The sequence below is a fragment of the Hyla sarda genome, chromosome 3, assembly GCF_029499605.1.
Source record: "Hyla sarda isolate aHylSar1 chromosome 3, aHylSar1.hap1, whole genome shotgun sequence".
NCBI lineage: Eukaryota > Metazoa > Chordata > Amphibia > Anura > Hylidae > Hyla > Hyla sarda.
Genome location: NC_079191.1, coordinates 27,228,228 through 27,242,338, shown reverse-complemented (window position 1 = coordinate 27,242,338; position 14,111 = coordinate 27,228,228). Strand labels below are relative to the sequence as shown.

General features: G+C 43.4%; 1 protein-coding gene across 1 annotated transcript in view; it reads left to right on the top strand.

Annotated features, from left to right (window-relative positions):
* Window positions 1-14,111, top strand: part of LOC130360954 (uncharacterized) — a 102,961-nt gene that overhangs the window by 40,940 nt on the left and 47,910 nt on the right. Inside the window, exons 9-10 of the mRNA XM_056563510.1 lie at window positions 81-222; window positions 3,639-3,815. Coding sequence (XP_056419485.1) covers window positions 81-222; window positions 3,639-3,815 — 319 coding nt within the window. The remainder of the gene's footprint in view (window positions 1-80; window positions 223-3,638; window positions 3,816-14,111) is intronic.

Sequence of the window (14,111 nt, the reverse complement as noted above, 5' to 3'; positions counted from 1 at the left end):
TGCACAAGCCCAAATAGTTCACATAACACTGATGTCGGCTTTGCATCAAGATTAACTCATGAATTCCCCAATCTTTGCAGGGGACTCATATAATTCCATCACTGACATCTGTCCTACAAGACACCAAATATTTCAACAAACCTGACGAGTTTTACCCTCAACATTTTCTAGACTCTGATGGAAATTTTGTCAAAAATGAGGCCTTTATGCCATTTTCTGCAGGTGAGTAACATCAAAGTAACCATATAGACAGGGACAAAGTTGTTGGTACTCTTCTGTTCAAGACAGGAAACCCATAATGCTCCTGAAATAACTTCAGACTGACAAAATAATAATGAATAAAAATTTACTGTCAAATAACTGATGAAAACCAGAATTTTTTTTTGAATTGTGGTTCAACAGAATATTTTGAAAAACAATTAATGAAACTGTCCTGGACAACTATCATGGTTCTCTGAACTTAAAGGGGTATTCCAGGATTTTTTTTTATTTGACTGTGCTACAGGGGCTGTAAAGTTAGTGTAGTTCATAATATAGTGTCTGTACTTGTGTGTGACGGTTTTCTCCCAATTCTTCTGTGATTTCCACCCCAATATTTAATTTTTAACAGCATACAAAATTACTCAGGTATCTGTTTTTCCCAGGTTGCAGTGCGACCGAGACATGACATCACTAGTCAGGTGTGCAAAGGGAGCCTGTCCTGCTTCAATGGGTGGAAGGATGGAGAGATAATTTTGCAACAGCTGTAGGCACCCTGATTAGAAAACACTGGTCTTTTTAATGGAATGCAGCTCATTTGTGTTTCAATGGGTGAGTGGCTGATGTGTGGGAGTGAGGAAAGTGACCTCACACTTACAAGCAAGGAACTATGGGATGTGTAATTTGAGAGAACAAACTAGAACAGGAAATACCCAGTTCACAAAAAGATAGCAACAACGTTATGATAATCTCACAACATAGCCATTTAGCCCATAGCACAGGTCCTTCTTAAGCATCTCCATTACTGTCTGCCAGGTAAGTACTAAAATCAACTTATGGTGGATATGGAGGAGTGGGCCAAGATACCTGCAGCCTGGAGAAGACACCTTCATACCTGAGACATCTGGAGCAGTATTTTATGAGAAGTGGGCCAAGATATCTGCAGCCTGGAGAAGACACCTTCATACCTGAAACATCTGGAGCAGTATCTTATGAGAAGTGGGCAGAGGTACCTGCAGTCTGGAGAAGACACCTTTACACCTGAGACAGCTGGAACAGTATATTATGAGGAGTGGGCCAAGATAACTGCAGTCTGGAGAAGACACCTTCGCACTTGAGACAGCTGTAGCAGGATCTTATGAGGAGTGGGCCAAGATAACTGCAGTCTGGAGAAGACACCTTCACACCTGAGACAGCTGGAGCAGGATCTTATGAGGAGTGGGCCCAGATACCTGCAGTCTGGAGAAGACACCTTCACACCTGAAACAGCTGGAGCAGGATCTTATGAGGAGAGGGCCGAGATACCTGCAGTATGGAGAAGACACCTTTATACCTGAGACAACTGGAGCAGGATCTTATGAGGAGTGGGCCAAGATACCTGCAGTCTGGAGAAGACACCATCACACCTGAGACAGCTGGAGCAGGATCTTATGAGGAGAGGGCAGAGATACCTGCAGTCTGGAGAAGACACCTTTACACCTGAGACAGCTGGAGCAGGATCTTATGAGGAGTGGGCCGAGATACCTGCAGTCTGAAGAAGAGACCTTCACACCAGAGACAGCTGGAGCAGGATCTTATGAGGAGAGGGCCAAGATACCTGCAATCTGGAGAAGACGCCTTCACACCTGAGGCAGCTGGAGCAGGATCTTATGAGGAGTGGGGCCAAGATACCTGCAGTCCGGAGAAGACACCTTCACACCTAAGACATCTGGAGCAGTATCTTATGAGGAGTGGGCCAAAATACCTGCAGTCTGGAGAAGAGACCTTCACACCTGAGACAGCTGGAGCAGGATCTTATGAGGAGAGGGCCGAGATACCTGCAGTCTGGAGAAGACCCCTTCATAACTGAGACATCTGGAGCAGAATCTTATGAGGAGTGGGCCAAGATCCCTGCAATCTGGAGAAGACACCTTCACACCTGAGACAGCTGGAGCAGGATCTTATGAGGAATGGGCCTAGATACCTGCAGTCTGGAGAAGACGTCTTCACACCTGAGACAGCTGGAGCAGGATCTTATGAGGAGTGGGCCAAGATAACTGCAGTCTGGAGAAGACGCCTTCACACCTGAGACAGCTGGAGCAGGATCTTATGAGGAGTGGGCAGAGATACCTGCAGTCTGGATAAGACACCTTTACACCTGAGACAGCTGGAGCAGGATCTTATGAGGAGAGGGCCAAGATACCTGCAATCTGGAGAAGACGCCTTCACACCTGAGACAGCTGGAGCAGGATCTTATGAGGAGTGGGCCAGGATACCTGCAGTCTGGAGAAAACACCTTCACACCTGAGACATCTGGAGCAGTATCTTATGTGGAGTGGGCCAAGATACCTGCAGTCTGGAGAAGACACCTTTACACCTGAGACAGCTGGAGCAGGATCTTATGAGGAGTGGACCAAGATACCTGCAGTCTGGAGAAGACGCCTTCACACCTGAGACAGCTGGAGCAGGATCTTATGAGGAGTGGGCAGAGATACCTGCAGTCTGGATAAGACACCTTTACACCTGAGACAGCTGGAGCAGGATCTTATGAGGAGAGGGCCAAGATACCTGCAATCTGGAGAAGACGCCTTCACACCTGAGACAGCTGGAGCAGGATCTTATGAGGAGTGGGCCAAGATACCTGCAGTCTGGAGAAAACACCTTCACACCTGAGACATCTGGAGCAGTATCTTATGTGGAGTGGGCCAAGATACCTGCAGTCTGGAGAAGACACCTTTACACCTGAGACAGCTGGAGCAGGGTCTTATGAGGAGTGGACCAAGATACCTGCAGTCTGGAGAAGAGACCTTCACACCTGAGACAGCTGGAGCAGGATCTTATGAGGAGAGGGCCGAGATACCTGCAGTCTGGAGAAGACCCCTTCATAACTGAGACATCTGGAGCAGAATCTTATGAGGAGTGGGCCAAGATACCTGCAATCTGGAGAAGACGCCTTCACACCTGAGACAGCTGGAGCAGGATCTTATGAGGAGTGGGCCAAGATACCTGCCAACTGGAGAAGACATCTTCACACCTGAGACAGCTGGAGCAGGATCTTATGAGGAGTGGGCCAAGATACCTGGAGACAAGTGCAGAAGTCTTATTGAGAGTTACAGAAATCGTTGGAGTGCAGTGACTTCCTCAACATAATATTAAGTTCAGGGACCATCATTTCTGTTCAGGACAGTTTCATTATTTTGTTTTTCAGAATTTTCTGTTGAACCACAATTCAGAAGCAATGTCTGATCTTCATCAATTAATTCTCAGTAAATTTTTATTCATTATTAATACAGTTTCAAGTTATTTCAGGAGCATTGAGAGATTTTCCATCCTAAACAGAAGGGAACCAACTATTTTGTCCCCGCCTTTATTAGACACTGCAACCACTTGGAGGGACTCTCTGCCACCCAACTGCATGATAGACTAATATCATTATTTTTCCTTTCTGCTTCTTTTTGTAGGGAAGAGAAGTTGTGCTGGAGAGAACTTGGCTAAAATTGAGCTTTTCCTCTTCTTCACAAAATTGTTACAGAACTTCACATTCAAGGCTCCTCCTGGGGTAAAGCTGGATCTCACCGCTGCTGTTGGCTTCACCTCAACGCCATTGAAGCATGAAATCTGTGCAATTCCTCGCAAATAATGGACATCCTGTGGTTTCCCCATGTACATATTTCTTTTAAGGAATCGTCTCACCATCAAATATGATATTCATTGTATAGATCATAAAAATTAATAATGTCTGCTGTTTATAGTCTGGTAAAAAAAAAAACAGACAGTGAAGATCTATCTATTTAGAAACGGCACATGACTTCTTCTGAATAGGGAGTAAGATGGGACAATATTGTCAACTGTCAGAGGGAGAAGTAGACTGATTCAGCATATATTAACAACATTACCAATGGCAACACATAGAAGCAAAAAACTATAAAAATGGCTTTTTACCTAGAAACTTCACATTACTTTAATGCAGCTACTAATAACCTTTTAAGACTTTTGGCATGGAAATGTGGTGAGGGTGTGATTACGGTAAATGGAATTACCCTAGGGGCAGATGGCATTAACCCCTTGTGTTCGTGACGCCAGGGAGTGGTTTATCCTCTACACCACCTGAAGAAATACCGCTGGATCCTGGGCTAGGCACAGGGGCAAATAATGACTCCGAAACCAAGTTACGGAAAAACAGCAGCTTTACTGAGTCAGACAGATGTAACAGCTAGGCCTATGGAGGTGACCAGTGACTTCAGAGACCTTAGGGCTTGCTGGGACTTCTAGTGGACTTGGACAATTTAGATGCAGGCCACGCTGACTTGAGACAGGATGACTTGGACTGACTTGACTACGACAGACTATGACAGGCCACGCCAAGGGTGAGGTCACTCCACGCCTCTTCTATTCATGTCTATGGAAGGAGGCATGTCAGCGGACAAGCCCCCTTCCGTAGACATGAATGGAGGGGGTGTGGCATAACATAATGAGGGGCATGGTCGTGATGTCATAAGCACTGCCGCAGGAACCCGGCACTTGTTTAGAACGCCGAGTACTGTGGGAGATCGCAGAGGGCCCCAGCAGTGGGACCCCCACGATCAGACATCTAATCCCCTATCCTTTGGATAGGGGTTAAGACGTCTAGAAGCGGTGTACCCCTTTAAAGCTAAATTTGTTACAAACTTTCATTTACCATATATATATATATATATATATATATATATATATATATATGTTTATAATTTCTATTAAACTTTTTGGTATACAAAATACAGGAAAGTCAAAAACGTTTATATACGTTATATATATGTTTATATACGTTATATATACTGACCTTACCTCTTCTGTAGCTTACCAGGCTTTGACTTGATCTGTGGGGCAATGGACTTGAGAATCCATGGCTGCTCTACTGACTTTAGGCCTCCTCTAGACACCAGACACACACCTGGGATTTGACCTCACTGCACTCAGCTAAGCAGGAAGGGATTAAGAGAGTGAGCTAGCTCCACCCAGGGCTTATATGGGGGAGACTAGGAGGGGTCCCATAGGTCACCCTTAGGTCACATGGTCACTGATACCTCATTGGGTTACAATCACATGACAACAGGTTAATCACATGTCGAATGTTCTTAAAGCTATAACACATTTTATATACAACACACAGCATAACATAGGCATAGAAGCACAGGAACAAGGGGAACAGGTGCAGGGGGGGGGGCAGGGGTCACTGTATGGAGGCTGCATGACAGGGCAGATAGGGTAAATGGGTGTAGGTGGTCTGACAACTGGGACCACCTGCGATCTCCATAACAGAGCCCCAGCTCTCTCTTTTACATGGATCGGTGTGCTGGCATGGGCTCCATGCATTGTCCATGGGAGCACCGGCACTACCCGATGGCAGTTTTCACGCTCAACAATGGAATTTAATCTTTTAAACTTACTAAAAGAAGAGGTTACTAACATGTTTTTCCTTGTAGTTGACCTTAATTCTCTGTTTAAAGGGGTACTCCACAAGAAAACATTTTCTTTTAAATCAACTGATAAAAAATCTTAATCCTTCCAGAATTTATCAGCTGATGTTTGCTCCACAGGAAGTTCTTTTCTTTTTGAATTTCCTTTCTGCCTGACCACAGTGCTCTCTGCTGACACCTCTGTCCATTTTAGGGACTGCCCAGAGTAGCAGCAAATCCCCATAGCAAACTGGACAAATCCTGATATGGACAGAGGTGTCAGCAGAGAGCACTGTGGTCAGACAGAAAGGAAATTCAAAAAGAAAAGAACTTCCTGTGGAGTATACAGCAGCTGAAGGATTGAGTTTTTTAAATAGAAGTCATTTACAAATCTGTTTAACTTTCTGACACCAGTTGATTTAAAAGAAAATGTTTTCCAGTGGAGGATCCCTTTAATACAAAATGCTTTTGGTCCGTGGCAGTTTATCTTAACCCCTTAAGGACCAGGCCCATTTTGGCCTTAAAGACCAGACCAATTTTATTTTTGGATTTTTGTTTTTTCCTCCTCGCCTTCTAAAAATCATCACTCTCTCATATTTCCATCCACAGACCCGTATAAGGGCTTGTTTTTTGCGTCACCAATTGTACTTTGTAATTACATCACTTATTTTACCATAAAATGTACGGCGCATGCAAATAAATATTATTTATGAGGGAAAATAGAAAAGAAAACCGCAATTTAGCAAATTTTGGAAGGTTTTGTTTTCACGCTGTACACTTTCCGGTAAAAATGACATGTTTTCTTTATTCTGTGGGTCAATACAATTAAAATGATGCCCATGATTATCTTCTTTTCTATAATAGTGCCGCTTAAAAAAAAATCTCAAACCATTTTAACAAAATTAGTATGTTTGAAATTGCCCTATTTTGACTACCTATAACTTTCTAATTTTTCTGTATATGGGGCGGTATGAGGGTTAATTTTTTGCGCCATGATCTGTAGTTTTTATCAGTACCACTTTTGCTTAGGTTTTACTTTTTATTAATTTTTTATACATTTTTTTTTGGAATAAAATGTGACAAATAAGCAGCAATTATGGACTTTTTAATTTTTTTTTTACATTTACGCCGTTCACCGTACGGGATGATTAACAATATATTTTAATAGCTCAGACTTTTACGCACGCGGCGATACCAAAGATGTGTATTAATTATTTTCTTTACGCTTTTTTGGGGGTAAGATGGGAAAAACGGACGTTTTACTTTTTTATTGGGGGAGGGTATTTTTCAAATTTTTTTACTTTTTTATTTTACATTTTTTTTACTTTTTTTTAACACTTTTTATGTCCCCATAGGGGACTATTCATTGCAATCAGTTGATTGCTAATACTGTGCAGTGCTATGTATAGGACACTGCTCAGTATTATCGGTGATCTTCTGCTCTGGTCTGCTCGATCTCAGACCAGAGCAGAAGCCCCCGGGAGACGGCCGGAGCCAGGTGAGGGGACCTCCGACCGCCATGCTGGATGATCGGATCCCAGCGGCAGCGCTGCGGGTGATCTGATCATCCGTGCAAAGTACGGCAATGCCACAGATGCCGTTATCTGTATTGATCATCCGATCGCGGATGTCCGCCATTACCCGCGGGTCCCTGGCTGCTGATAGCAGCCGGGACCTGCCGGGCATGATGCGAACACCGCTCCGGTGCTCCCGATCATGTCGGCGCATAAATGTACGTCATGGTGCGTTAAGTACCACGTCACCATGACGTACATTTACGTCCATTGTCGTTAAGGGGTTAATATCTGAATATCTTCTTGGGTGGCTACGGGAGAAAGATTATGTAGGAGATTTATGAAAACCTGTACAGAGGAACAGTGGTGCAATTGGTCATAACAACCAATCAGATTGCTGCTTTCAATTTTACAGGGGACTGTGAAAAATGGAAGAAGCCAGCTGATTGATTGCTTTGGGGATTTGCACCACTCTTCATTTATATTTTTATAAATCTCCCCCAATACCCCTGATTGTATTAGGTGGCTCAAAAAATAATACATTGTTTTCCTTGGTATCCGTAATGGTCTCTGGGGGATTTTTTGCTAAACAATTGTGCTCCAGCTGCTGTTTAATAAAAACAAAAAAACGATACTGGCCGTCCTCTCTCTTTATCAATTTGATTCTGTAGCACTCTCGAGCGGTGTGCCCCGAATTTCGAGTTTATTTTAGTCATTACAAACTACAACTGGTCCCGCAAAAAACAAGCCCTCATATGGGTCTGTGGATGGAAATATAAAAGAGTTGTGGCTCTTGGAATGTGAGGAGGAAAAAAGGAAAATGCCTAAATGAAAAGGGCCTAATGGACTTACGGAGTTAAAGGGGGACTCTGGTGCTCCAGCGTTCTGAACATTTTGTTCAGAACGCTCGGAGCCGGAGGCCGTGATCGTGACGTCACGGCCACGCCAAGGGTGAGGTCACTCCACGCCTCTTCTATTCATGTCTATGGAAGGAGGCATGTCAGCGGACAAGCACCCTTCCGTAGACATGAATGGAGGGGGTGTGGCATAACATAATGAGGGGCGTGGTCGTGATGTCATAAGCACTGCCGCAAGAACCCGGCATTTGTTTAGAACGCCGAGTGCTGTGGGAGATCGCAGAGGGCCCCAGCAGTGGGACCCCCACGATCAGACATCTAATCCCCTATCCTTTGGATAGGGGTTAAGACGTCTAGAAGTATTGTACCCCTTTAACCCCTTAAGGACCAAGGGCGTACAGGTACGCCCTTGGACCTGCTCTCCTGATATAACGCGGGGTTACACAGTAACCCCGCGTCATATCACGGCGGGCCCGGCGTCATAGTGAAGCCGGGACCCGCCTCTAATAGCGCGCAGTGCCGATCACGGCACCGCGCGCTATTAACCCTTTAGCCGCGCGCTCAGAGCTGAGCCGCGCGGCTAAAAGTGAAACCGAAAGTGGCCGGCTAGCTCAGTCGGGCTGTTCGGGATAGCCGCGGCTAATCGCGGCATACCGAACAGCTGACAGGACAGCGGGAGGGCCCCTACCTGCCTCCTCGCTGTCCGATCGCCGAATGACTGCTCAGTGCCTGAGATCCAGGCATGAGCAGTCATGCGGCAGAATCGTTGATCACTGGTTTCTTATGAGAAACCAGTGATCAGCATAGAAGATCAGTGTGTGCAGTGTTATAGGTCCCTATGGGACCTATAACACTGCAAAAAAAAAGTGAAAAAAAAAAGTGAATAAAGATCATTTAACTCCTCCCCTATTAAAAGTTTGAATCACCCCCCTTTTCCAATAAAAAAAAAAACACAGTGTAAATAAAAAGAAAAATGAACATATATGGTATCGCCGCGTGCGGAAATGTCCGAATTATAAAAATATATCATTAATTAAACCGCTTGGTCAATGGCGTGCGCGCAAAAAAATTCCAAAGTCCAAAATAGTGCATTTTTGGTCACTTTTTATATCATTTAAAAATGAATAAAAAGCGATCAATAAGTCCTATCAATGCAAAAATTGTACCGTTAAAAACTTCAGATCACGGCACAAAAAATGAGCCCTCATACGCCCCATACACGGAAAAATAAAAAAGTTATAGGGGTCAGAAGATGACAATTTTAAACGTATTAATTTTCCTGCATGTAGTTATGATTTTTTCCAGAAGTCCGAAAAAATCAAATCTATATAAGTAGGTTATCATTTTAATCGTATGGACCTACAGAATAAAGATAAGGTGTCATTTTTACCGAAAAATGTACTACGTAGAAACGGAAGCCCCCAAAAGTTACAAAACTGCGTTTTTTTTTCAATTTTGTCGCACAATGATTTTTTTTTCCGTTTCACCGTAGATTTTTGGGCAAAATGACTGACGTCATTACAAATTAGAATTGGTGCCGCAAAAAATAAGCCATCATATGGATTTTTAGGTGCAAAATTGAAAGAGTTATGATTTTTTAAAGGCAAGGAGCAAAAAACGAAAATGCAAAAACGGAAAAACCCCCGGTCCTTAAGGGGTTAAAGCTAAATTTGTTACAAACTTTCATTTACCATGTATATATATATGTTTGTAATTTCTATTAAACTTTTTGGTATACAAAATGCAGGAAAGTCAAAAACGTTTATATACGTTATATATATATATATATATGTTTATATGTGCTTTGTATTATGAAAAAATTGTAAAAGCATTTATAAATAAATCTACCGTATATACCAGTATATAAAACTCAATGCGTGTGTGTATGTTCCAGCATCACGTCCAAACGGCTACAGATATCGCCATGAAACTTGACACACATGTTACTTATATGTCAACTACAAACATAGGATAGGTAATTTAACCCTTACTCACCCCCATTTGCCAGGGTCAGGGTTTTTGTTTAAAGTCCCATACAAGTCTATGGGAAATATATGTTACTGCATAACTACAAAACGTGTGGAGATATTTCGATAATATTTGATCACATGTTACTTATTGGTTCACTTAAAATATAGGATACTTAATTTAACCCCTAACTACCCCCATTTGTGAGGGTCGGAGTTTTTGCTTAAAGTCCCATGCAAATCTATGGGAAATGTATGTTCCTGCATAACGTCCGTACGGCTGGAGATATTTCAATAATACCTGGTACACATATTACTTATATGTCAAATATAAATATATAATAACAACCTAAAAAGAAGTCCTATATACTGTGGTCTAAATAAAATTGGGGAAAACCCAAAACAACCACTAAAAAACCTATAAATATATTAATCTAATAAATCAATAACCATCAAGTTAATAAATATAGTTTTATTTTACAAAAAATACATATATCATACACAATCAAAAAAGATTGATAATAATATATAGCTATATAACATACACAAAAATAATAATCATTAGCGCAATTTGATAATGTGTATAATTATTTAATAAAAAAATGATATATATATAAATAAATAAACTTAAAAAATGCAAAAGATGGCAGGGACGGGAAAAGGATGTAAAAAAGAAATGAGTAAATGTGGGGGTCAATTGATCACCAATGGATCATAGAAACACCTGTTGCTATAAAATACGTGCAATGTGACAATCTGTTTAAAGCATAAAAAGTGTATTTAACCTTAGAAATATAAATATGCATAAAGTGCAATGTGCAACACAGAAATATAAGTGTATAAAATAAATGTAAAAAAGCAGTGCAAGAAAACAAAACAAAATAAAGTGCTAAAAGTGAAGGTGTCAGAATGTAAATACTTGACGCCACATGTAAAAGGAAGGTAGGTTCCACGTCCCTGCGATCACCTCCAACGCGTTTCACCGTGACCGGCTTTTTCAAGGAGTCAAGGAATCCTCAAGGACTCCTTGATAAAGCCGGTCACGGTGAAACAGGTGTTTTTATGATCCATTGGTTATCAATTGACCCCCACATTTACTCCTTTCTTTTTTACATCCTTTTCCCGTCCCTGCCATCTTTTGCATATTTTAAGTTTATTTATTTACATATATATATATATAATTTTTTTATTAAATAATTATACACATTATCAAATTGCGCTAATGATTATTATTTTTATGTATGTTATATAGCTATATATTATTATCAATCTTTTTTGCTTGTGTATGATATATGTATTTTTTGTAAAATAAAACTATATTTATTAACTTGATGGTTATTGTCACGATGCCGGCTGGCAGGAGGTGGATCCTCTGTGCCAGAGAGGGATTGGCGTGGACCGTGCTAGTGGACCGGTTCTAAGTCACTACTGGTATTCACCAGAGCCCGCCGCAAAGCGGGATGGTCTTGCTGCGGCGGTAGTGACCAGGTCGTATCCACTAGCAACGGCTCAACCTCTCTGACTGCTGAAGATAGGCGCGGTACAAGGGAGTAGACAGAAGCAAGGTCGGACGTAGCAGAAGGTCGGGGCAGGCAGCAAGGATCGTAGTCAGGGGCAACGGCAGGAGGTCTGGAACACAGGCTAGGAACACACAAGGGAACGCTTTCACTGGCACAATGGCAACAAGATCCGGCGAGGGAGTGCAGGGGAAGTGAGGTATACATAGGGAGTGCACAGGTGAACACACTAATTAGAACCACTTGCGCCAATCAGCGGCGCAGTGGCCCTTTAAATCGCAGAGACCCGGCGCGCGCGCGCCCTAGGGAGCGGGGCCGCGCGCGCCGGGACAGGACCGACGGAGAGCGAGTCAGGTACGGGAGCCGGGGAGCGCATCGCGAGCGGGCACCACCCGCATCGCGAATCGCATCCCGGCTGGAGGCGGTATCGCAGCGCACCCGGTCAGTGGATCTGACCGGGGCGCTGCGGGAGCGAGAGTGTAGCGAGCGCTCCGGGGAGGAGCGGGGACCCGGAGCGCTCGGCGTAACAGTTATTGATTTATTAGATTAATATTTTCTTATTTATTTTATTATATACATTTTTATTTTTGGTGGGTTTACCCTATATGCTGTAGTGGCATATTTATAGGTTTTTTATAAATATATAATAGTTAAATTAACCCTTACCTACAACCTTATATAAAAGATGAGTTTTCATTTCAAGTCCCATGCAAGTAAATGGGACTTCCAGTGCCTTACTCCACAAGCTCCGCTCTTCATCTCCTGGTGAATGTGTCAGTCCAGCTTGCAAGCCACACCCCATTACACAAAGACACGCCCACTGTTTAAGCCCCACTCCTTTTATTCTCTACCCTTTTTTTGCATCTGTCTGGCTTACAAATCATGCCCAGTCCCACAAAGACACATCCCCTTTTATTTTTAGCTTACAATATCTTCATCACAAATCAAACCCACCTGAGGACAGGATATGAGGATGGGACATAAGGACAGGATATGAGGACAGGATATGAGGACGGGATATGAGAACAAGATATGAAGCAGGATATATGGACGGGATATGAGGTCAGGAAATGAGGACAGTATATGAGGATGGGACATAAGGATGGGATATGAGGACAGGATATGAGGATGGGACATAAGGACGGGATATGAGGATGGGATATGAGGACAGGATATGAGGTCAGGATATGAGGACGGGATAAGAGGTCTGGATATGAGGACTAGAGATGTCGCAAATTGTTCGCATCGCCGGGTGAACATATGTGAAGTTCGATCCGCCCCCTATACTTTAACATTGCAGTAAACTTTGACCCTGTGAGTCAGAGTCAGCAGACACATTACAGCCAATCAGCAGCAGTCCCTCCCTTCCAGACCCTCCTACCTCTTGCACGGACGCCATTTTAGCCTCATTCAGCATGCTGCAGGCTTAGAAAGTGGAGGGTCAGAGAAGCTGCTCCTGCTGTAATAGGGAAAGTGATAGCTAGGTTGCTACTAGGTGGTGTATTCAGGGTCCAGTTTACTCCTAAAGCACTAGTGTAACATCTGCTTTAAGGACAGCACCCAAAAAAGCCCTTTTTAGGGCTGAAAGATATCAGTCCGTGTGTCGTGCAACAGCTGGAGGTACCCTGGTTGGGAGGGAACCGCTGGTTAAAAGGGGTACTCCAGAATCAAACTTAAGTTCCTTCAAGCAACTAACTACTACAGTATTCAAAGGGCTGAAAGATATCAGTCCGTGTGTCTTGCAACAGCTGGAGGCACCCTGGTTGGGAGGGATCCGCTGGTTAAAAGGGGTATTCCAGTATAAAACTTAAGTTCCTTCAAGCAACTAACTACTACAGTATTCAAAGGGCTGAAAGATATCAGTCCGTGTGTTTTGCAACAGCTGGAGGCACCCTGGTTGGGGACCACTGCTTAAAAGGGGAACTCCGCTGGCAAGCTTTTTTTCTTTAAAGCAACTAACTACTACAGTATTCAAAGGGCTGAAATATATCAGTCCGTGTGTTTTGCAACAGCTGGAGGCACCCTGGTTGGGGACCACTGCTTAAAAGGGGAACTCCGCTGGCAAGCTTTTTTGCTCATTGTCACACTAGTGCAAATCAATTTTGGTGTGACATGTTTTGGGCTGTTAAATAAAACCAGTCGTCAGTTCACGTCACAGTTGCCAGTTTTTTTGCCTGCAGGGCAAATTGCGTCACCCTAGTGCAAATCACATTAGGTGTGACAGTTGTGCAAATTTAACCAAAAAAATGACAGGCAGAGGAAGGCTACCCCGCAGGGGCCATCGTGGTGCTGGGATTCCCTTTGGCCCTAGAATGGCCAGTGTTCAGAGGCCAGGTACCCTGAACCCCCAAAGTTCTGAGGACTTAGATGACTGGCTATCACAAGACACTCAATCTACTACTAAAGCTTCCACTCGGAACCTTGACGCACCGTCCTCCTCCTCCTCTAGCTTGGGTTCGGGCACCTCTCATGCTACCACTTGCCCGCATGCTGCCACCACCAACACTAGCACCACAGCAGCTTTACTTGATCCGTCAGAGGAGTTATTTACACATCAGTTTGAAGACATGAGTGATGCACAACCATTATTGCCAGAGGATGTAGTTAACAGGAATATGTCTCAGTCAGGCAGCATTACACACAT